This window comes from Lagenorhynchus albirostris, chromosome 6 (assembly GCF_949774975.1).
Source record: "Lagenorhynchus albirostris chromosome 6, mLagAlb1.1, whole genome shotgun sequence".
Lineage (NCBI taxonomy): Eukaryota > Metazoa > Chordata > Mammalia > Artiodactyla > Delphinidae > Lagenorhynchus > Lagenorhynchus albirostris.
Genome location: NC_083100.1, coordinates 85,974,486 through 85,999,344, shown reverse-complemented (window position 1 = coordinate 85,999,344; position 24,859 = coordinate 85,974,486). Strand labels below are relative to the sequence as shown.

The window sequence follows — 24,859 nt, the reverse complement described above, 5'->3', positions numbered from 1 at the left end:
AAATCTGAATAAATAAGACATAAATGTATTTATTGGAAGAAGTATGTTTTACTGACCCAACAGTCATCTCCTCCCTCTTATCTTTGTGAACCGCACACTAGTTTTGTTCATGGCTCTAATTATCCCTCACCCATATGGCTCCAAGTTAGGTCTTAACTGAATAGAAGCCATTTCCATCCCTGCTACCAGTTTATGCTTATATGAGATGTGTGGGAAATTCTCCTAATGGGCTTCTGGGAAAAGCTTTCCTTACTTGCAGAAAGAGACCCAAGCAAGAAAGAAAAATCCCTTCTCCTGTGTCTGCAAAGAGGGATGTGGTGAAGATGTGATGACTGGATTTCTGTAGCCTTCTTGTGAACATAAGAGGATAGCCAACGGGAAGCTAACATATCAGGATGAAAGAGTGGGATGAGGCAGTCACTCTACATCCACATTTCTTGTTTCTGAAATGATAATTTCCCCAGAGCAACTCAGCAAGCCAGGTTTTTCTGTTTTTCGGCAACTGACAGAATCCCAGGGATAGAGAACCATATCAAAGGGAGGCTGGACATCTGAGCTTGGGATTGGGTGGAGCCCCAGAAGCTGTGGAGGTTAGGAAGCAGAACCCAATAACAGCTGCCTTTTGGTGAAAACAGTCTGGTTGGGCTGCGCTAGGTCAGGTGAACTGAATTCCAGTGTTGTCTTTTTGTTCCTCTCTTCAAAGCAAGTTTCAATTCCTAGGCTTGATTATATTCAGTAAGAAAGAATTAACTCCTCAAATCGGACTTTAGATTCTAATACAAGGTTAGGTAGATGCTGAACAGCCAAAAATATCGTGTCTACAACATCAACAAATTAGCTGGTTTTTCCCAAGATCTCCTGTATTATGGGTTTTCTTGTTTCTTAGTATTAATTCTTGGGGGCTTCCATTTCTCCTAATCATCTTCTGTCCTTATTTCCTGCTTCCATAACATTCTACGTCTCTATTTTAAATCATACCTTCTGCAATGTCACTCTCGTCTGCCTTGTCTATGCCTTCATTCCCCAAATGTGGAAATAAATCAAGCCAGTTTCGTGTCTCAGATTTTCAGTGGAGTTTTGGGGTTACAGATGGAGATTACATTGGAGTATAAGCTGAGAACTAAGTGTAATATACCCGTCTAATAAAAAGAAATTAATAATCAACTATATCCCACCATGGGGAATTTGTTGCTGGATATGTTAAGTTCTAGCTCATGTCTCTCCATCCTATGACTATTTTCTTTTCCTCTCTACCAGGTTTTTTTTTTTCAATTTTCCCAAATTCCTTTAATTTCATAAACAGAATATTTCTCCATCTTGTACTCAAAATCAACCTTGTGGCCTACGCCTGCATAGCCAAGAACTCATTAAAGAGCTCTGTCAATGGGTTTCTATCCTTTAAAACACAAAGCATTGGAATAGCTTGGAATTAGTTTTTTCTTTACATGATACAAATTTTAGGATGTGCTTCTCTCTTTACCAACCTCTGTAAGCAGAAGGGGGGCAATTTAAAGATTTATTCTTCCCCATTTCACAGAAAAACCTGTGGGGATTGTTTTGTTTTTTCTCTTCCTTTCTTTTTCTTCTTCCCCATCCTCCTTCTGTTACTGCTCCTTCTTTTCCTTCTTCTCTCCACCCAATACAAAGGCAGTGACTGTAATTGATTCTTACGCCCATAATTCAAATGAAGAACAAAGTATGAAGTCCAGTCTGAAGGAAAGGGGGAAACCGGGTACCGTGTGATACGGCTGCTAGTCCCAACTCTGCAATGTACCAGCAGTACGATTTTGAGTTGCTTCTGAAGTCTGGGATTAAAGCTATGGTTTACCTATATCAGAAGGGTATTAGCAAGACTAAATTAGATGATGAATGAAAAAGTACATCCTCAACTATCAAGGACTACCCAAATGTAAGAGAACGAATACCAGATAGTGAATTCCATCGCTGAAGGTCCATGAGAACGAAGCTGCTGACTGTCTGTGATAAAAGGCAGGAATTCAATCAAAGAGCAAAGAACCCGGGGACTGAGACTTTGGGGCACCAAGGTCAGAGTGGGGCCAATAACAAGACTTGACTTGAGATGGAGCGCTACTGGAATCCTTCTATTTCTCTTGCAGAGGCAGATTTGATCTCTGAGGTTGCTGCAGGTTCAAACTTAAGAAATCTTACTCTGCTCTTTCTCCTTTAAGGCTGAAGGAGCAAAGAGTTAATTACCTTGTTATATTTGTCTCTCTTGCAAATTTTCCACATGGGCTTTTTTTCTTAATTAGCCATCATATGAAACGAGAAGAATATTTATTATTTACTGTGTGTATTAAATTTTATGTCTTTTCTTCTTAATTCTTAAAATGGGTAAATTTACTACTTTTCATATTTCTCTCCTAGAAAAAGCAATGTTTTTATTTGTTGTTGTTATTGTTGCTTTTATTGTTTAGTTGTAGTCCTCATTTGACTTTTCTTTGGGTCAGTAATTCTTCATAAAAAAGAAAATGAGAAAACCTTCTGGCGTGCTTTAGATTAATTGGAAGAAGCAAATAGTTTCCCCATACGTTTTCTTACTCTTAATGCTTTTCTTTTTATCGTTTACCCAATTTATATATGATACCTAGAAATGCCCACTGAGTATTGGTTAAATTATATGGCTTAACTTCAAGGCTCTGTAGTAACTTATTAAAGTATATTTTATAAAGTGATTTCGGTCATCAAGATAGCACGACTATACAACGACTTATGTGCATATGTGGCTTGTTGCCATGGTACTAAGTCAGCTCCAAAGGAAACATGAAATGCACACCTACATGCCAATTTCAATCTCAATTATATATCTACTGCAATTCATTAGACTTAGGGATTCCAAAGGGTTTATACATTTAAAGACTTGCTTAACTGGTTTAGAATTTAACTGCTAGCCAAGGTACTCGGAAGGAAAGCATTTCTGAATAATTCCTCTATTTAAAATCTTCTTTATTTTTACCCCGACAGTAGGTAACATATAACAATGCATTATACATAGTCTTATTTTGTGTATGTATGGCTTACTCCTATATCAAAAATGCTTTAAAAGCAAAGAATGTCTCTACTCCTCCTTCCCCACCTCCTAGTGCAGATACGGATATCTAATATAAGTTTCTCTTAAAAATGTTAGGCTTGACAGAATTCCCTGGCAGTTCAGTGGTTAGGACTCTGTGCTCTCACTGCCGAGGGCCTGGCTTCAGCCAAAAAAAAAAAAAAAGTTGGGCTTGAATGGAAAAACTGGTCCCCAAGTATCAATCAAGGTTCACTTAAGAGTTTCCCATAGCTGTTTAATATCTCAATGCAACAATCTAGGTTTTATTTGGAAATGATGATGATTTTATTATGTCTTAGGCCAGTCAAAGCAATTTTGAAAGCTCTGTTTGATAAGCTTCTTTTATCCCAGTTACATCTTTTGCTTCGCTCATCTCCCTTCCCCTCCACCTTCTCCAATTTCTTTCTTCTGTATCCCTCACATTTCTTTCTGTTTTGTACTCTCTCTTCTACTCTCTACACTTCAGCAATTCCTTAGGAAAAAAAAGAGTCTGGCATTTTCCTATTGCAACTCAAAGGAAACCAAGCCTGAGCATATCTCTATAACATAAAGACCCAGTGGGTTCATTTTTGGGGGAAAAAAATCCGACCAGAAAGGAAAAAAATCCAGATTTAAAAAATGTCACAATTAGATTTTTTAAAAAGTATATATAGTTCAGCTTGTTTACTTGGAAAAGGGACTCTTAATGTTCTTAATTATGTGTAAGTAAATACTCTAGGTTGATAGAATTTTAGAGGAAGCTGCTAAAACTAAAATGTTTGAGAAAATAGATATTGCTTAATGGACAAAGAAGCCGCTGTACACAGCGCCCGTTGAAAAAACTGAGAAGTAAAGGACCCAGAACACCCACAGGTGACTGGGAGAGTGTTTTGATATTTCTGCAGGTGTTTGTCTATAAAAGCATTTCAAGGTGTAGCTTTCTACTGATTCGACCTTGCTAAAAATCAATCTGGGAACTATCATTTGCTAATCAACGTTTTTTATCACATTTTCCAAACCTTTTTCAGGACATGAGAGTTTTTAGTTCCTCCTTCTTGAGAAAGAGACCCCCTGATGGGAGACCCTAAAGCCACCTCTGGACTTCGACACTATGTCTGCCCTGAATTGAAGGCCCTGTTGCTGAATCTCTCCAGTTTGCAAAGCAAGGAATTTCGCACTAAACTTGAGTTTCTAACTTAAAAATAAAACCCCAAACCTGCTCATCTATTGCAGGTAAATGTACTCCCTTTGTTTCATGGTATGCATTTAGATGCATTTGAAATAAAAGGTGAGTTAAATCAGAAATCTTGGGGACAAGCATTTACTATTTTAAAACAGAGAACGTCAAATGTTGTTTTTCAACCCAGTACCAAAGGGCATTTCACAGGTAATTTCTCAGAGCTGATGCTAGCTAATTATTAGCTATCATACCCTGCCTCCCATTCTAAGTGACTATCTCCTGGCAGAAAGACACAACTAGGAGTGTTTTGTTTCATTTGTCCTTGGAGTTTTTATCAACATCAAGAAGGTAGACTGAGCCAAAGTTAGAAGAATTCTGGAGCTAAGCAAAAAGCGACACATTTAACAGCCCCCATTAATTGGGGTTGTTACATGATTAATTTGAGAAAAACAGAAGAGACCGATTTCTTTACAACTCACAGTTGGATGCAACGCACTAAAAGTAATCCTGTAAATTACATTTTAAACATATTCCGAGCAGATAAATTAGTGGCATGATTGACCAAACTCCTTTTAAAAGTACACATATTACGATGCATCATAGTTATAAACAGATGGTATTTGGCCTCCTTCCTATTCTCAACATTTGGAATTTCTAAACTATGTGAATTAAACAATAATATTTTATAAACATACAAGGGATTTTGCTCACTGCTTTGTTAACATAGAAATTATACAATGCTGACATTTATTTAAATTTTAAAAAGTAAACAACAGTGTGCATTGAAATAAAGCAAACTAAAATCAACACAGAGAAGTATGTTCTGTGTGCATATTACCTACGATGGCACTGGCCTTTTTAAGGGAAGACATGATGGGTTGAAGAAGAAATGGTAGCTTAGATGGGTCTAATCCTTTGTACTCCAAAGGCTCATTTAACACCTCTCTGTAAACAACGGATATTTATATCATAATTGGCTATTTGACCATCATTGTTCATTTACTGTATAACCTGCTATTACGGAGTTAAAAGAAGTTCCCCTTCATTGGCTCATCAGCTCTCATAGTAGTGAAAGTGTACTCGCAGTTTTGAAAACACTTCCACAAACGGGAATCATTCTGACACTTCTACTCAGAATGAGAAACATTATCATTATATCAATAAGTATGTATTTTTTTCTTTGGGGGAGATTATTGCCAGAAAGAAAAGGAAATGTATCAGATCTTAAGGTCATTTACTGAGATTCCTCTCTAAAATTACAGTTTTAACCCTTTGGCCACATTTTGGAAGGGAGACACATCTGCTGAGTTGATGTACAAAATAGAAGGCACTCGGTTTTCAAACACTATTCTCAGATTTGCAAAGTTGTCCTGGGATGTATAAATAATAAATCAGATATTTCAATCTGTTTTATGGTTTTTGAAAGCCCTGATTATCATTGTTTAGAGACATTCTCTTCTCAATGCACTTCCCAAGTGTTCTTGTTCTAGCTTCCAAGGCTGGGCTTAGGTAGGCCACCTTCCCCTACCTCGGTTTACTCCTGGACTGCTCTTCTCACATTTTAAACAAACAATCAACCAACCTCTACGTTCAGGTCTACAGTTTGAGGACCATTTCAAACCAGAGGGGGTAAAATCTTGAGTGATAGGTGCCAGCGATGGTCACCAACACTCCAGGCTAAGGTTTCTTATATTTGGTCATTGGAGTGCACCACTTTAGCGTACAATCTCTATTGGTGGGAAAGAGAGGAAAGTATGCTACAACTTAGATGGACAGAAAAGGAAAGGGCTCTGCTGAAACCAAGAACAAAAGGCATTTTTCTCTTAAACATACAGTTTTAAATGTGTATATGCAAATAAATACCTAATGATAAATAGTAATACTGGCGGGAAGGAGGTCCTTTTAAAAACATAGATGCCTCAAAATGATATTAAACGTTTTCCCACGTTTTTTTGGAAATCAATGTGATACTTCTAGATATTCTCCTACCCAAACACTGCTTAACCTCTCTGTCCCCCACCCTCTTCGCGCCTTCTAAATAAACAATTGGTGGTCAGGAGGAGAAACAGTTTGCAATCCAAAACACAGGTATGAAGTGAAAAGAAAGGCGACCTGAGGGCTGGCAGTGGGATTGAAATCACACGTCTGAATATATGAGGGATTCGAAGAGGAGTATTTTAAAATTAATAGCCAGAATCCCTGCCTGGAGAGTTCCCGAGCCCATCCCCACTCCCTTCTCTGCTTTTGCTTAAGTTACATTCCTTAAAAAGGACAGCGGGGAGAGAAATCATTCTTTTTGCTTCATCTTTGTCGGATTCTCTCACTGAGGTATGAGACTGGTCGACTCAAGGAACCAAGTACAATAAAATACTTAGACGAACAGAGAAGAGTTCTGCCCGCCAGGGCTACGCCGCCTTCCCGGAGGTGCGGAGGGGGACCAGTCAAGCCCGGCGCGAGGGAGCCAGGGCAGCACTGGGCCATCCGCCACGTGTGCGTGTGTCAGCATGTGAGTGTCGGTGCGCGCGTGCCGGGGTGCGTGCCCGCGTGTGTGCGTGACAGTGTGCGCGTGTCGGACTGTGAGCGCGCCGGCGTACGCGTGCCGGCGCGGCTTTGCCCGGGAGTCCGAGCGAGTTGTGAGCGCGAGCGCGGCGGTCGCCCGGGGCTCGCTCGGCCCCGCCGCCTGGGACGCGCCCCGCGGCCTCGGGGCTCCTCTGGCTCTCGGTTCTGGGCTCAAGCGCCGCCGCGGGGGCTCGGTGAGGACTCCGTGACCTCGACGTCCCCCTGCGTCCCGTTTTCTCTCGCCGGGAGAGGTGTAGAACTATCTCCACGCGCTTTGGCCGGGATCGAGCGGGGCACTGAGGGCGAGCGCCGCCGAGGACCGGAGCTCGGGCACATCGGCCCCGGGGAGAGGTTGCGCGGCGAGCGCCCGCAGACCCTGGACCCGCCGGACCCTCGGCCAGCCCTTCGCGCTCTCGGAGGCTCTGGCGCCGCTGCCCCGACGCTCGGGGCGAGCAGGGCGAGCAGGGCGGGCGCCGGGGCGCGCGCTTTCGGGCAGGCGACCGCTTCTTCCGGCCGAGGCCCCCGCGCCCCGCCGCCGCCCCTCTGCCCGCGGCCCAGTCGGGCCACCCGAGCACCCAGCCTGCGGCGCGGGGCCAAACCCGACCGAAGGCGGAAGACCTGAGAGGCAGGGAGGCAAGGAGCAAAGAGGTAGCCAGCCCCAGACAAGGAATCCTTAATTACAGATTAAAGGCAAGCGAAACCGTGCACCACATTTTCCATGTGTCAGCTGACGGCAGCGACAAAAGGAAACACAGAATGCTGGGGGGAAGAAGGCCTGTCTACCCCCCCCCACCTTTATTAACAGTGGAAATGTAAAATACATTAGGTAGTGACTCTGGGTAGGTGGTGCCTTGGGCCAAATCGCAGCTGCTCGCTCCTCGCTCCTCGTCGAGTAGGAGGACAGTTTGGTGATGCACCCAGAAGTCTGGGGAACCTCTTACAAAAAAAAAAAAAAAAGGACTGTAACTACTCCGTTCGAGTAGATTTTGCTTCCTAAGAACTTAATTACTTACACATTTTTAAGTTTTAATATTTGGTGTTTATAGTGTTGCAATTCATTATCTTCAGTGAACTACCTCGCGCACGCGCGCGCGCACACACACTCGCACATTTTGTTTTGCAATTCTGTAGATTCCATTTTTTTCTGGCCCGATATCACAGCATTAGAAATACAGAGGAAAAGCCAAGCCGATTGAAAGCCAGGGAACATAGCTGCAAGCACCAGAGAGCACAAGGTCCCTCATGGTTCTGGGCTCTGGAGGAAAAAGGAGAGATGTATGCGTTGATGCCCTTTCTCTTAATTCATTATGATCACAAAACAATTTCCACCGTGTCCCTGGGATTTAAGACTCCAGTTCAACTCCATGACATCCTAAATTCTTCACAGGGGGTAGAAAAGTGTTCAGAAGCCGAAGTCAACTCTGTGACCATCACAAACCTCTAGTTCTGTGCCCTCAATTTCTAACACAAATTAGAGACATGACCTTTGAGGGTCACCCTGAGGCACCAGGCATTGCACTTTTCTGTGTTTTCTTCCTCTTGCTGCTGGGTCAGCTTGAGAAATAGAGGAATTTGGCTTTGTTAGTAATGTGTTTACTGATACAATTGATGCAGCAGGTTGGAGGCGACAAGATCACCTTGCTTAGTCATTTTACCACCCTTTCTCTTTGTAGATATTTTTCTGTCTTTTATTTGTAACTTTTCCACCAGTGCCATTTTCCCCACAGCATTTAAAAAAAATTTGAAGTGCTTTTCCATGTGGTTCCAGTTAACTGATTTGCCCACACCCCAAATAATGCTATTTGCATTCAAGATTAATAGCTGCATATCAGTAATTCTTAAATACATCCTGATCCATATTTTCAGTTTAAATGATTCTTACATTATTGGCCAGACAAATGCCTGAACGAGTAAGTCTGTGGACTGGTTACCAGCCAGATGACAGCAGCGTTACACTCAGGGAACACAATTACAGTTTCTGCTCTAGTCTCTTCCACTGCAGAAGGCAGAGAGCCTTCCTTATTTGCCACCTTCCCCAGATGTGGTAGTAGATGAGCAGATTAATAAATTGCTGTAAATCACACTAAGTTGCAAGCCCTCCCCCCTTCTGGTACATATTTAGGAAAATCTTTTAAAATCTCCCTCAGCATCTAGTTGGATTTAGCCACACCCACTCCACATTTTGACTTTCTCCTTCAGTAAAATAAAGAAGGTGAAAGAGCAAATTAGGAGTTTTTCTTTCCCTGTAGCTTTCCAGTGTTTTGAGAGGATCATCCCGCTGTCGTTTTAAGCCAGTTTTGTTAGTTCGTGTTTTTACCACCCACCAAAAGAACAGCACAGGATTGAGTTCATATTAATAAATGATGTTCATGACTAGGTTTCTAAATGCCAGAGTTACGATTTATTTTTTTAAATGGGTGGAGAAAGGAGAGCGGCAATAAAACTAGCCCCTAAGTCACTCAAAATCCTTGGCTTCACACATCTATGTGGTTATTAATTTTTTTTTTTTTTTGGTCTTTTAAGTTTTGTCTACATTTCCTTTAAGTTCTACTATTATGGACTAAATATTTTTTGACCATTTACCTGTGTCCGTAGCTTCAAACCCTATGTTTATTATAGTTAGATTTACGAAAAGCATTACATGTTCCCCTTTTCTACTTTCTAAGTGTTTATAATTGTCCCTATTTATCCCCCACCCCCGTTAAGAATTTCACAATAAAATCCTCTACCAAATAAATTAAACTCTGCAACTTCAGACACCCCAGGAAGAAGACATTAATCCACTTAGTTGAATACCCAGACCTCCCCCTCTCAATTTCAGCTCTTCTTAATGTAACATTTAGGCACGCAGCTGGCTCCTCAGACTTTCCTCCCTCCCTTTCATTCTGAATCATATTGGCCTTGTTTAACCTTCATTTCCTTTCCTACCCCCCCCGCATTTGTCCATGTACTTTTCTTTGACCACGTTTGTCTCTCTCTCTTTCTTTTTGCTACCCGGACGGAAAGTAATAAATATAGTTTTCTAAGACCTTAATACTTTCTGTTAAAATCCCATTCTCCCTCCCCATTCCACTATTAATGCTTTGTACAATTTTTATGCATCCTTCGTTGTGAAGTTACTGCTCTGTATTTTTCTGATTGATCATTAAGTTGTGCTGGCTTTTGAGAACTGCCTCCATAATCCCGAAGCAAAGCCTTTTTACTTGGCGTGCTCTTTGCCTTTGGAATGCCTTTCCTGGCAAGGACAGGCGTTTTGGTTTGACTATGATTCTTAAGTTACAATTCAAGGCTAATTTGTTCAGTTAGGTTTCTACTCTAAGCAGCTCTCTTTCTCACTGTTAAGTGCTCCATGAGGCTGCTTAGTTGAAGCGTGTGCTGTAAGCTCAAGATGTAATATATTTATATTGTACTTGATTATCAGTTTTCAAAAACAGCTGCACGCTTTGATATCTGTGTAAGGAAATATCAGAAGATAATATACCATTGGTATTTATTACTCTATAATTAAGGATGTGTCAGTGTTTCCTTTTTTAAAAAAACCCCTATTTTCAGAAATTCATATCTCAGGCATAAATTTCCCTATGAATTACAGTCTAATACCATATTAGAAGTATCTCCTTTTTAAGTTATCCCTCCCCTTCCTTTTCTTTCTAGGGAAATAAGTTTCAGGATGTAATTTCTGGGTTACTATCTGGGATGAGAGGAAGCAAGCCCTATGTTGCACAATTAAAGGTGCTTCTGCCACTGATGCCACCTGCTCCCTCTGCCCTAGGCCCCTTGCACCGGGCGAGATCATGGGGGCTGCCTTTTGGATAAAGGGCCAGCCTTCTATCTATCTGATAGGCAACTTCTCCTTGTATGATGCGAAAGGCAATAAAGAAGACTCAGCTGTTCAGAAACATCACAGGTACCGCAAAGTCTGAGATTTTAGGACCAGGAATCAATCCTTTTGCATTCCTCTTCTCATGGTTACTTAGACTACAAATGCAGCCAGGCCAGGAGGAACATGAAATAAATCTATAGTCAGGTACTAGCAACATCTTCATCTATATTTCTTCTGATAGTATACCGAGAAGCAGGAGAAGGAGGGAAGGGGGAAAAGATGGACAGCCAGATATGTTCCTCTTCCCCTCCTTTAAGGGATGGTCTTGACCCGTTGAATTGACCACAACCTCCTGAAAGAGGCTGAGTTCTAGACCCACCATGGGACCCAGAGCAACTCAACCTCACCTGAGCCCTCAGTTTCCCCACAGCTAAAATGGGGACGTTACAAAATAAATGCTTACCAGCAGGGCCAGGAAATTTATGTGATGTATAAGTCCAGCAGGGTGTAAGGCCACAGGGAGTGGCAGGGGCCTGAGATGGATGTAGAGACCCAAAGACTCCCTACAGGCATAATAATGGTCATAATAAAAACACTTAATGGTGGGATCAATTGGGAGATTGGGATTGACATGTATACACTAATATGTATAAAATAGATAACTAATAAGAACCTGCTGTATAAAAGTAAATAAATAAAAATTTAAAAACATAAAAGCACTTAAAATATCAGCAACACCACAGGACCTCTCGTTCGCCTTCTATAACCAACTGCGTGGGCCACCCCCTGCTGCCCTTTGCACTCTCCTACCTGGTGAGGGGAGAAACAGTAGGGAACCAGGGGTTCCCAGTGAGTCACAAGCACTGAACTTCGTGCTTCCTGAAAGACAGGTGGGTGACAATGACACTATCCCATGCAGGGAAAGACTTATACAAAACATCTTTCTGTTTCTATAAGGCAGTCTGGCTCTTAAATAAGCCTTAATACGATGCCTTAATTTTCTCGCTTGTGAAATGATGACAAAACATTACATTTTCAAATATAAAGGGCTTCAAATTCTCGAGAAAAGTGTTACATAAGTACTTCTAGTAGAAATCACATCTTCTAGCGCTCCATCTTAGGTCTGCTATTTAAATGCAGTAACTGATAGCACAGTAAACATTTTAGATTATCTCTCAGGAGACATCAGTTCTTTATATCAGTTTATGGGAACAAGATGAACCTGTCCCTAGGGTTGAAAGTCATTACCACAGAGATATGGGAGAGGATAAGGAATCACTAAAGTGGTGATAAGTGATGGGAGGACCCCTGAAGGTACTGACCCCTAATTCCAATTTAGGAAAATGGGCCAGAGGATGAGTGGGGATCCTGAGGTCATACGTAACTCAAATGCAGCTAGGGCATCCTGAAGATACTAGGAGGACTCCTTTCATGGCAATGAAAGTCTTGTGTCTTAAAGAGGAAAGGGGACAGGTAACAGTACAGGAAGTGGGCTGAGCGGTTAGCAGCTCAGACAGCTCTGTGCCCTACCACAGAGCTCTGAATTTTTCAAGATAAAAAAAGACAGGCTGATATAACAACTTCCTACATCTTCCTCTCTTTACTCTTCAAAAGGGAGTTTGTTGAGCTATAGTTTTCCATCTTATATTTATAACGCCACAGGCATTAGTTAGAAATGGTGACCAGCAGCCCCAGGAAAAAGGAACCCACAGACAGTCAAGTTTTTCTTCCTAGGTATGGTTTGTTTCAGGGTCAAGGTTAGGTCCTTGGCTCCAAATAAGCAGAGGAAACTCTTCTCATGCAAAACTGGCGGTTAGGGCAGTTTCTTTCACTGCCTGGAGAAAAATGGTTTTCTGACCCCATCAATAGTTTAGAGTCTAGAAATGTTAAGAATGGTGCGGTAGCAAAGTATTTAGAGCTCTTATATTATACATGGTGACCAAAGTATCTATAGCTCCTATCAAAAGGTATATCCAATAATAACATTTAAGACATGTAAAAAGTCATAAAGGGTAGAAATAAACCTTTGTGTGCTATGACCCAGCTTAAGATTAACTGTACAGTAAGCACACCTCTCCCAGTTATATGTCTGGTCTTCCCACCGTCACTCCTCTGACTTAATCATTATTGTAAATTTGGTGTTAATTCCCAGGTTTTTTGTTATACTTTAATCACATATGTACATGTCTTTGAGCATCATGTAGAATTGTTGCATGTTTTTAAACTTTCCCAATTACATCTTAATGAATAACTTCGAAGGGAGGGCACGTTATTGAAGCATCAGTTGTCCTGTATCTGAATTCAAGTTTTAAAATGAAACATGTTCTCCAGCTTTCCACTGAAACAGAAAGGCACTCAGGGTGATACTTGTCAATAGTCAATAGAGGAATATGAATATCTCTCATAGAATATGTCAACATTAAAATACAGCATGGACTATCATTTGAAAACTGATTCTATCACCCACAGAAAGTATCTTGAGACTTAAATGAAAATTTTTTTGTGGCTCATAATATTTCTGGGTAGCAGATGCTTTCTCAAAAACAGATTTTACTTTTAAAAATATCAAATATAATTAACACCTTCAACATAAAATGAAATCTTTGCTTCCAGATGCATTTCAAGGTGTTGAAATGAATCTGTGCAGTCCTCTATGGCTGAGTTTCCACTGACTTACTGATTGTGCTGCCATCTTTATGTGGCATGTCTGAAGAACGGAGAGCTAGAGCAGGGCATTTAAACTCAACCGTATTTGAAGGATGCTTGTTAAACCAGGACCATTTGGGGAGAGGTCTTTTGACCTATTCCTGATTAACCTGGTATAAATGAGTAAGTTAAGAACTAGATGCTCTTCTATTTATTATAGAAACACCTAGCCAGAAACACAGATTAGGTAAATTCAGGGCAAGCATTCTGGACATTGTATCAAGGTTGATAATGGGCAGACTTCTAAAGACATTTAAGATTAAAATTGGTTTAATGATTAATTTAAAAAGAATAAAATGAACAGAATTGAATGCTCAAAAAAAAAATTTTTTTTCAACAACCGTACTAAAAATAAGAAACAAAGGGACTGTTTGCTCTCTTTAGTGAAAGCAAGGGAAACAGGAAATAGTCAACTTGTACCGTTGATTATCCTCTGACTTCAACAAAATACGGGATAACTTACTTAATAACCCTCCATGCCACCATGTCATGGCTGTTGAGAAGCATACACGCACATACATAGATACAGTTATCTTTTCAAATGTTAAGAATTACACATTTACAAAACTTTTTATTGCTTATTTGCACTAATACCAAACCCGACAGCATGGTTTTAAGAAGTGACCACTTTCATGTAAAGTTTTATTCCAGAAGTAATGCTGGGCACAGCTAAAGACAAAATTTGATTTGAGTTTATGGGTGTAGGAAAAAAACCCTCCATACACAGTTAACTTGCAATATTTTGTTTGCCAGAATCAGGCAAATATTTAAATGTTTTCAATGCACTATCTGAACAGTAATTCATGCTGTCTTCCCATCACTTAGTGAGAAAAACATATATGGATAGTTGTGCATGTAATATCTTGTTCACTGTAAAATGTGAGCTCATTATTTGCAGGATAGTAAAACATAGTAAACTAAGCACTGTTTCTTGGCCGTGAGCATGTAATATTGTTTGAGAGACATCATCTACGATAGGGCACCTTTCTAACTGAAGCATCTCTTTAGATGATAAACCCTGCTCAGGAGAATAGTCTTAAGAACCTCTTAGGCATATTTATGTCTTAACTTTTCCACTCAAAAGGAGCATAACTGATAGATTCCGAGTTCCACAGTCTCAGACCAGAAGGGACTTCTCAAATAATTCCTGAGCTCTTTGTTTATGGGTTGGGGGTAATTTGTTCAGTGCCTTCTCAAAAGCGGGAGGAGGACTCAAGGCTAGTGCTGTGATGTCCATCACGCATATGGCTCTCACTGTGTGCAAAGACAGAGCTTGTTGTTCCTGCTTCTTACTCTTCCTGCTTTTATTTTTATTTATTTATTTCTGTATTTTGCGGTACGCGGGCCTCTCACTGCTGTGGCCTCTCCCGTTGCAGAGCACAGGCTCCGGACGCGCAGGCCCAGCGACCATGGCTCACGGGCCCAGCCGCTCCGCGGCACGTGGGATCCTTCCGGACCAGGGCACGAACCCGCGTCCCCTGCATCGGCAGGCGGACTCTCAACCACTGCGCCACCAGGGAAGCCCGTTCTTCCTGCTTTTAAATTCCCTGACCTCGTGGGCCTTGAACTGCTGCTTTCTCTGACCTGCAAGTCTGCCTCTATCCAGAGGACTCTCTCTGGCCCCCTGACCTTGATCTATTTCCTGCTTACGCTTTTGCTACCTGTGAAATGGGCCCTACTAGACTTTTGAACCAGTGCCCACTCTATCTCGGATGCCTGCTAGACCACTCAATCCTTCTGAAAGCCAGAGAGCCAGGCTTGGCCCTTGTCTATCCCCCTCTCCCTGGCTGCTTCTCACTCTACAGCTTAGAGAAGTTATTCATTTCAAAACCTAGGAAAGTTACAATTTACCTGCCAGTAAACAGAAGATGGTTTATCAACAGACTCTACCTTAATGACTACAAATGTTTACCTCCTGCTTTCCAGAATGCAAAGAAAATCTTGGAAATGTCATAATATCTTACAAACATTTGCAAAACAGATCCTTGTTCATCCGGAAAAGAAACAATTGTATTCGTTGTCTCTGACACAAGGAAAGTGTTCAGTGAGAAACATACAGCTAGATGTACACACCTTACACTGAAATGAGATATGTTAATTAAAAATTGCAGTGGGCACTTTATTAAAAATTTATTTTACAATCTAGCCATTCAAAACATCTTGACATCAACAAATAGAGCAGCTTGACTATTGGAATCATAAGTGATTTATCTTGAAAAGATTATATTTGTAGCTGGATGCAAATACTTTTGATGGATATTTATATCAAAATTACTGGTTTTGTTAGAAGTATTTTAATTTCCCTATTTTTATCCCTGGAAAAAAATTAAAACAAGTATCTCAGTGTTCATTTTATGGATGAGATGGCCCCACTTAGTGTATTTCCCATGTTTGTCTGAATTACAGCTGTTTATCTTGCAACTTTTCTTTAAGATAAATTAAATGCAAATGTAACTCTGTGAATCATGGGAATACCTGCCAGACCCCTTATTAATACCTTCACTTAAAAACCCCTGTGCCAGGGAGTCATTAATTTGCTAAAAGAAAAGTGCTAAAGCAGACCTTTGCCCACAAACATTTCTGAGATGGCTGCCCAATTAGTTGGTAGCATTCTGAGCCTCCTTTCAGACCCTGTGGCCCTTTGAGGACACAAGAAGGCTCCGATGATAACCTGGCAACCTAGGTAGAAACCTAGCCAAGTGAGAGTGTTTGAAGCTGTAGTTTGGCTGCCATCGTGTCGGCAAAAAGAAAGAATTCAGGCACCATGTCATCCAGTACAAAGGATAAAAACGGATTCAACCGGAAATTCAATGTGGCATCACATATGGGATACATGAGTGCGGTTATACAACAGGCCACATATTTTTTTTGAACAGTCTCCTCCATGTGATGCCGAGGACATGTGTAACCATCATAACGTCTCTAGGAATCTGTATTTAATTTGAGTTGGGGTGGTGGCAGGGATTGGAGATCTGAAGCTGCCACAGGTTTGTGGCAGATGGCTCTGTGTCAGCTATGACAAGCAGCCAGGCTCAGCTTCCTCTGCAGATTTTCTTTTCTCTCTGATCAGGTAAATATGGGCACACTCTGGAAAGTTCTACAGATTCTGCCTTAGGCTGCAAGTTTGTGACTTAGCCCCATCTGTCACAAATCTTCCCTAGGTTCTGCTGTAAGCAGAGACCTGAATTTACCGTGTAGGGCTGCCCAAGAAAAAGGAGCTATTTCACCCTGTAAGGGGGAGGGAGAGAAGAGAAAGCAATGAGGAAGCATTAACGACCCGAAAGACTAAAGCATGCTGAAAATTCATATTGCAAATTTGCATAATTTATATCAATTAGACTTCAAAAAGCCACCAAGTAAATGGTTCTCGAGTTTCATCACCTCAGGAAATCCCAGTTTCTGATTGGTTTAAAGTGTAACTGTATTTCCAATCATTGGGGGAAGCTGCCTACCCCCTTTTTTTTTGCAAATGGGTACATTTGACTGCACACATATTTCCTGGTTTATGTTATGGATGACAGCTATTAGAAGTTTATCATCCAACTTTTAACTTTTATAAACATAAGATACACAACACTCTTAATACATGTTTTTGCGGATGTGAATTTTACTTTTAAGTGGTGAAGGCACAAGAGAAATGCCATTACTGTTACATGGAAATTATAAAGCACTTCAAGTTTACAAACGGGTTTATATTCATTATTTCATTATAGCAGGGCCTCAGGGGGAAAATGCTATTAAAAATTAAGGAAAAAAGAATTCTTCCAAGTTTACAGATGAATCATATAGAGGCCAAGAAGTTCACCTACAGCCAGGCTACAAATTAGTAGCAGAGAAAAAGAAGCAGCCAAAACCTCTAACTGATCTTAATCACCCCGAGTATATCTATTGTGTTAAAGAGTTTTTGCTTTTATTTTACTTAAACAAATCAAGGAAAAACCAAGCCAAAACAAAATCAAGGAAAGACGTGAAGAAAGAGAGAGGGAAGAGTAGTGGGGAGGGAGGGAGATGGAGACTGAGAATTTGCCTTAAATTGTGCTGGTGCAAATGAGAGATTTTAGAAGTTCTAAAAACATCACGAGCTTTTAACTGTTCATTTTTAAGGAAAAAAGTAATGACTTTGGAGGCGTGTTAATACTAGTGAGTACCACCTTATTCACACCTAGAGTAGAAACTCAAATTAAAAGGGGGCTATAAAGTGACCAGTCTCTTGAAGGAACCTTAAAGTGGCTTGGCTGTAGTTCGGGGAGATATAGTCTGATATAATTAAGACAAAACCACAAATGGCTTTTCTGGGCACTGAGTCTGAATTGTAAGCTTAAGCACTGTTTGGAATCACTTTTAGGCAGAAATCTGAAAATTGCCCTCTCCTCCAAATAACAGCAGGTTATAAAGGTTTCTGGAATGTTGAAGAACTTGAAGAGGAGAACAAAATAAAAATCAGCTGCTATCATCTGAAAAAACTTAAGAAACTACAGTTTACCCTCGTAAAGCAAAGGAAGGATGGCATCTCTTTTTTTTTTCCCACACAGAATATCTCTCACTTTGTAAATAAAACTAAATGAAACATAGCGTGGGAATGAAAATCTATTCTGTTAGTCTGGGCAGTATATATTTTATACAACTGCCCCACTTGTACTCTTGTGCTATTTTTCAATACCAGTAACAAGGGGGTGAACATAAATTTTCTTCTAAAGCATTTAAAAATATAATGATCAAAGTTTCTCTAAAAGCACAAAGTACCGATCTCAAATAATTGTTGGGAACTTTCGGGAAGTAAATTCTCATAGTCAAAATGAGCCAAAAACTACAACTTCCCGGTATTAGACTTACTTCGGTTGTAAAAGGAAGCCCGATGTTAGTGTAAGAAGTTAATCCTTGGCTGATTACTTTATGATTACTTCTCGAATCTTGTGTTCAAGTTTGGTTTAGGAGTCATCAAAGAGCTCCCTATTCCAGATGAAGTGAAACCTACTTTATCTCTGTGGCAAGTGTTTGGCTAATGGGTCTAACCTACTCAGAAAAGGACGCGTCCTGAAAGTACAAGAAAGCTGCAGTCAACGGTTGAGCCTAGTGGCAAACTTTTTAAGAAATGGCTTTAGATTTTTAAAAATTCAGAACATCGTTTTTAAAATAATTAAGAAACAGTTTCTGCATGTATTTCTTTAAATATTTTAAGAAAAATGTGTGTGTGTGTGTGTGTGAGAGAGAGAGAGAGAGAGCGCAAAAGAGAGGGAGAGATAAAGGGAACACACTTGCACGCACGTGAGGAATTTAAACATTTCAAGTCTGAAACCATTTCAGGTGAGAAGTCATGGGCACAGAGTTCTGTAGTAGGAAGAGTCACTTTAAGAAAAAAAAAGTATCAAATTCTGTTTCTGCTTTTCAGTTACTAGCATTCTGTTTCAAATCCTGCTTCAAGTTATAGCCCCCAAACTCTCACTCATATTGAAAGTATAATGTCTCAAGTGAGAAGAGAGCCAAGTGTTAGTAGCCTTATTCTAGTCATTAAATTTCTAAGTGTGAATCCATATGAAAAATCCTATCCTAAAGTGAACTCTACATGGTAAGTAGTTGAGATGATTTTAAAATGTAAACTTTTAACAACAGAAAAAGAGAGTAAGGTGTAAAAATGTAAAAGGAGCAAATTAAAGAATTCAGTGACATTCTATCCTTTTAGATCTTAGAAGCATATGTTTTTAAAAGCAAAACAGCACTGTCCAAGGGAACAAATCTAAAAAAACCCCCCAACACTCTCTTTATAGTATACACAAAAGTCTCTTCCATTGCATAAGAGAAGTAGGCAAAAAGCTGCCTTGGGGGAAATAATTCTCTGGTATTTAGTGAGGGCAAATGTTACCTGATATGTGTATATTTATAAAGCATAAGGTAAAAAAAATAGTGTAACTTATTATATCTTAATTATAAAGTTTTAGCAGGCATTCTTTTTCTGTTTTAGCTCTAAATCTTATTACAACAACCCAACTAGATCTGTGGTCCTTCCTGTGATTTCTACCAGTTTGTCCTGACAATTGCATTATAAAGCTCTTGATTACTTCTATTTCTTGGACTAATTTATTAATTTTTGAGATGAATTTTTGGATATTATGTCATCAAAACCTATGAATGAGGACATATATTAAAGTGTATAATAGATTTATAAGAAAAAAACATCCATGGTAAAAAGTATGTAAAAGGAATTACATATATATATTCTTATAAATGCTTATGCGTGAAACACTAATTTATAAAACTTTGAGCTGGACCATTTTAGGATGCGTGGACTAAAAATATAAGTAAACCATAGTAACATGAAAAAACATTTAATGTATAGGCTATCTTTTAAGCTATAGGAGGAACAATTTGGTATATTAACAGCATACCACTAAGCTGACATTCTTTCAAAGTTTTTCCAGAAGTTGTTGGTAAAATAAATAATTATAGCTATGTTACGGCAATAGCTGTATTAAAATATTTCAACTGGAGATCTGTTTTTTATTGTAACTAAAAGCAACCTGTTGCAGTAATTTTTGAAATGGTTAAAGATTTGCAGATGCAAAATAACAGGGAATAATAAGGCCTACCTGGAAGCCAAATTAAAAACGGATAAATTTTGATGGTGGAAATACAATTATCAATGCTTCACCATTTTCATCACAAGGTAAAAACATTCCTTCCTGCCCCCTTGTTTGTACCGATATGTGGTGATGGGTGATAACTAAGACTTGCGGTGGTAATCATTTCACGATATATGTCTGTCATTACGCTGCACACCTTAAACTTATACAGTGCAGTATGTCAATTATATCTCAATAAAACTGAAAAAAATATTGCCCAAAAATTCACCAGAAGGAAAAAAAAATCAATAATTCAACGGTAAACTCATTGAAAATAGCTTTGTGTCATATGTAGAAAATGAATCCACTTGTGTTAATACATATTATTCTATCTCTTCACTTTCACAATCTGCACATTTTGATAGTCTGTCACGTGGGAAACTACTAAATTAATATTTTACACAAACAAGACCACGACTGAACTTTCAAAATTAGGAAATCTGGATGTAAACCTTGGAAGTCTGTTTTCTCTTTGAAGCTTCCCATGTATACGATACAATCGTATTGACTGAAGGAGTAATACTGAAGCCTGGAACTGTTCAGTCAGCATTTTAAACTATTATGAGCTACCTTCTGAACCATTGCCAAGTTAATAGACAATGAAAGATAATGAGCTTGAAATTGGGTGTTAAATTGCATTTTTGGTTCTCTCCCTTTTTCTTGAAGTTTAACTGTTTCCTGCAGAAACAGAGTCATGTTTTGATGTATCACTATGTAAATATGTATTTTAGGCCATGACAAGGGAAAGGAGAGAAAAAAGGCAGCGAACTGTATTTCATGTAGGAAGGTTATATATTAACACAGGAAAATTAAAATATGCTGGATTATAAAACTGCTAGATTGTAAACTATACTGGATTTATGTAAAATGAAGTTGCTACATTCAAAGAATATAAAAAGGTATATTACTCATGGCCTAGAGCCACCTTCAAAACTCATAAAGCAGATTTGTCCCAGTTCAATTACTTAGACTTTTAGTAGGGTCTCTTTGTGTTGGTATTTCAACAATGTAAAATTCTTGATTCAAACAAGGGAAAAGAGATAATGAATGAGGGAACTGAATGATGATGCTATTTAAACTCTTTTCCTTTTGCCTTTGTCATTCAGAGAGGATACTGAGAGTCTAATTCTAAACAAACTGAGGGTTTTTATGTAATTTTACTAAACTGGACAAAGGAAACATTTGACTCTTTGAAAATCATCTTCAAAGTAGTTAAAAAAATGAACACCAAACTTCATGAATGTCATTCACCTGAATTTTTGAGGACTGAAGATTTCATTCTGATGGGAAGAAAGGCTTATCCTCATTAGTATAATTGTAGAATCTTTCCTTTACTTCCTTTTAAACTAATGAGTTACATTAATCCAGGTTCATTTTTATAAGCCTCTTGGGGCTAAATGTAAAGGACAGTCATCTTAGAAAACAATAAATAAAAAAAAAGCATGTACTATGCATTAAGTGCACGTATTTCATAAGGCCTAGGTTAATACAACTAGCATCCAGTTTAATTAATCCTTGTTAGTGTAACAACTAATATCCCTCCCTAGCATGTTTCCTTTAAACATTAGTATGTTAATTAAATGTCTTTTTTTTTTAAGATTTTTCTTTGTACTTCAATATGGCATTTATACCACGTAAATCTCTTCTCAATAACTACCTTATAGAGATGTTTTCTTACAATATCTGGTCTCTTGCAGAAATTCTGGAGCCTTTTTGAAAGCTGTTCAGGTGTAGAATACAGATATTCAGCTGCAGGAAAAACAGATACATTTTTAATGAAACAAAAACCTCAAAGCACACACTTGATATTAGTCACTTTACTAATTAAAAATGCATATTGCTCTGTGCCGCCTCGTGTTTTACATTATTTAAGCATGATTTTATAAGGTTACCTCAGCTCACAAGGATGTTTAATGCTAAATAAGACTGTGTAGTTGTGCTGTTTAGACATCTCCTTTGGGTGATTAAAATACATTATTCTAATGTAACACAATGCATATGTGATATATTTAGTGATGAGAATTTTTTCGAAGAACTAGTACGACAGCCGTATGTACCCTGTACAACAGTTGCATATTATTAACTAGTCAATTGTTGAAATAATTTGGTGTGACTTTCAGTCCTCAGTTTTTCTCTGTGTATGTGTATATCATTAAAAAAAAATCTGTAAGCAATTGCAGCAACACTGACCTGCTTATAAAAATCCATCATTATGGGATGTGTATGCTAACAATGAAGAATGCTATTTGAAAACTTGCTTTTTTGTTATCTTAAAAGAACAGATGGTAAATATAAGCTTACTCTAATGTATTAAAACACATAAAATTTTCCTTAACACTAACATGTTGACTTGCCAAATAAACAATTGCTCCTGCCTAAGTTTATTTTCAAACTTTCTAATTTAGCATGAATCATGTATTAAATCTCAACAAAGACGAAAGTACATTAAAGTAGCTACCTGGAAATATTTCGGGATAAACCAAATCTTTGGGACAGAGTGGGTAACAACCACAATACACAGCTTCCAACCTAAAGAAATTTTAGGAAGAGGATAAAAATATATTAAAAAGACATTACCATCAGAACCAGAAAGTGGTTTTGTTTGTCTAAGTTAACAGTATGAGCCCAGAGTTAACTGGGATGAAGAATATGGTCGGCAGTACAATCCGAAAAGCCAAAGTTGCTCTTTTAAAAGATTTTATTAATCATATATGAATTTCATAGAACAGAACCAACAGCATATGTTTTGTTCACTGAATTAATCAAAGCGCAGCTCTGCATTTTTTTTTTTTTGTTTTTAAAATACTGTTTAACACATTTTATAATCAGCAGATAAACACATGTAACAACATGGTAAAGTATGGACAGCTTTTCTTAATAATGCTGCAAAGCCCCAGAATGTTCATTTTTCAAAATGTTTAAATAAAATAGCAAATACTTTAACACTGTAGCTGTAGAAATCATCGAGGCACTTTTAAAAGCATCAGAAAAAAATTTACAATCTGTTGTGATGGGGCATTTTCATTTTAAGCTAAAGCTTCAGAATAGTTACTTATTAGGCAGGATATGGAACTATTCCCCCCTTTTACTGAAAAACTCTCATGAAGATTACCTTAATGAATATTTTGCTTTCTTGACTCAAAATTCAGCTCATTTTCCATTTTATCCAAAAAGAATACTGCTATTATTAAACAAAGAAACAAGAAAGTTTCACTTTGTGAGAGGATTTCCCCAGGGACCACCTACCTATAGGAAGTTTTTCTTCATGTCATAGCGGTAAGGGTTAAGTACAAGAAAGGTATTGCATCTTGATGGCTGTGTTAGCCCTGCATAATGGCTATTGATCTGACATACAATAAACCTTAAAGATACCACTGTAATTTCTGTTGGCTAGGAATTATGCAGTGAAATTCAAAACACTCTTTAAAATATGTTTATTTTATGAGAAACTTTGAATTGCATCCAAAATGTTGACCAAAGGCAGAATTTTATTTTGAACTGCAGATTTTTTTCAACCCAAGAATAGTTTGAAGTTATGTCAATGTTTACCTTGTTTATTTACAGCGACAAAGTACATGCAATTTAAGCTGTTTTTAAGTGGGTGATGTTTTCCCTATTTTATAACTGAAATTAGTTTAAATGAAAAGTATTTACTTTGAGCTGCAAAGTTTGGAAAAACACTGAGTTCAAAGTTTTGCTTAAGAACTGCTAGCAGTTACCAGATAACACAGTGGAAAGGCACAGGATCTAGTTACCAATGATTAATTTCAAAATCAAAACTAATATCTAATATTCTTTTTTACATAAATAGGGTATGTATAGAAATTCTTATCATAAGCACAGCTATAAAACTGCACTGTGACTGCATTATAAAACATTCACAAAAGTTTTGAGCACATAAACTGGGGATATTCTTTATGAACAAAAAGAAAATATGCACTTTATCTGAAGACACTCAGTTTTAAAATGCTTTGCCAATCGAAAAGCAAATACATATGAACATTCTCTTATAATTATATAAAATCAAAAGAGTGAAGTCACAGGCATTTCAGAAAGTGCACGTTATCTGCTTTTTAATAATGGATTTGAATTAGAGTGTTCTGTTCCCCGAAAGAAAACTGCAGGCCAAGTTACATTTTGAGTCATCGTATGAGCATGTACTCTGCCATTTCCAAAAAAACCGCTGCTAATTAAAATACAGTGAGAGAGGAATGGCATTATTTGATTTAGGAAGAAAAAAAATTTACAAATTTGGATTCCAACTTTTATTTGTAAATTATCTTCTTCGTGGTTATATTTCTAATTCATCAAGAAAAAAAACAATCACCATTTTTGGTTATAATTTTGACCTCTAAAATACTAAACCTTATTATACACATTATTTATATCAAGACTGTGTTTTAAAATATATTAAATTTGCCACAATATTTTAAAAGAAATTTAGAAAATTCCTTCTAAGTTTCTCATATTTTGTTATTTTGAAGAAAATTATCATCTCATGACAGTAATACAATTATTCATCATTTCAATTCTTATGCACTACCAGTTAAATAATAAATAGGGTTCCAATTGATCTATTGTTAAAATGACTAGCAAATGACCTTTTTATTCCAATTAACAAATCATCTGCTAAATCTATGAATCTTAATATTCAGATCTATTCACTTCAATTCATACAATTTATCTGCAAATAGTTGTTGGGCTTTTGATTCTAAATATAATTAGCTGATAATTTTGCTTGGCTGAATTACTTTTCTGGAGGGCCTGCAAAGGCTCTCAGTCGCATTATCTAGCAATAATGAATCTGATAGGTGAAATTTTTTACTGTAATGAGGATGAGACACAGTTGTGACACCTGAGTCTACTAATAACAGAAGACTGCTAATTATCGACAGCACTTTTTTGTGTGATGCAAGGAGAAAAAAAAA

At 38.3% G+C, this 24,859-nt stretch overlaps 1 protein-coding gene across 2 annotated transcripts in view; it reads right to left on the bottom strand.

The window, feature by feature from the left end:
• GTDC1 (glycosyltransferase like domain containing 1) overlaps positions 1 to 24,859 on the bottom strand; it is a 359,684-nt gene that overhangs the window by 40,310 nt on the left and 294,515 nt on the right. Inside the window, exons 7-9 of one of the 2 annotated variants that reach the window (XM_060152956.1) lie at positions 22,390 to 22,460; positions 21,589 to 21,680; positions 15,390 to 16,542 (exon numbers count right to left, since the gene is read on the bottom strand). In XM_060152956.1, coding sequence (XP_060008939.1) covers positions 16,459 to 16,542; positions 21,589 to 21,680; positions 22,390 to 22,460 — 247 coding nt within the window. In that variant the 3' untranslated portion in view covers positions 15,390 to 16,458. Of the gene's footprint in view, positions 1 to 15,389; positions 16,543 to 21,588; positions 21,681 to 22,389; positions 22,461 to 24,859 lie in introns of those variants that run through there. The other variant, XM_060152957.1, reaches the window with a different exon arrangement.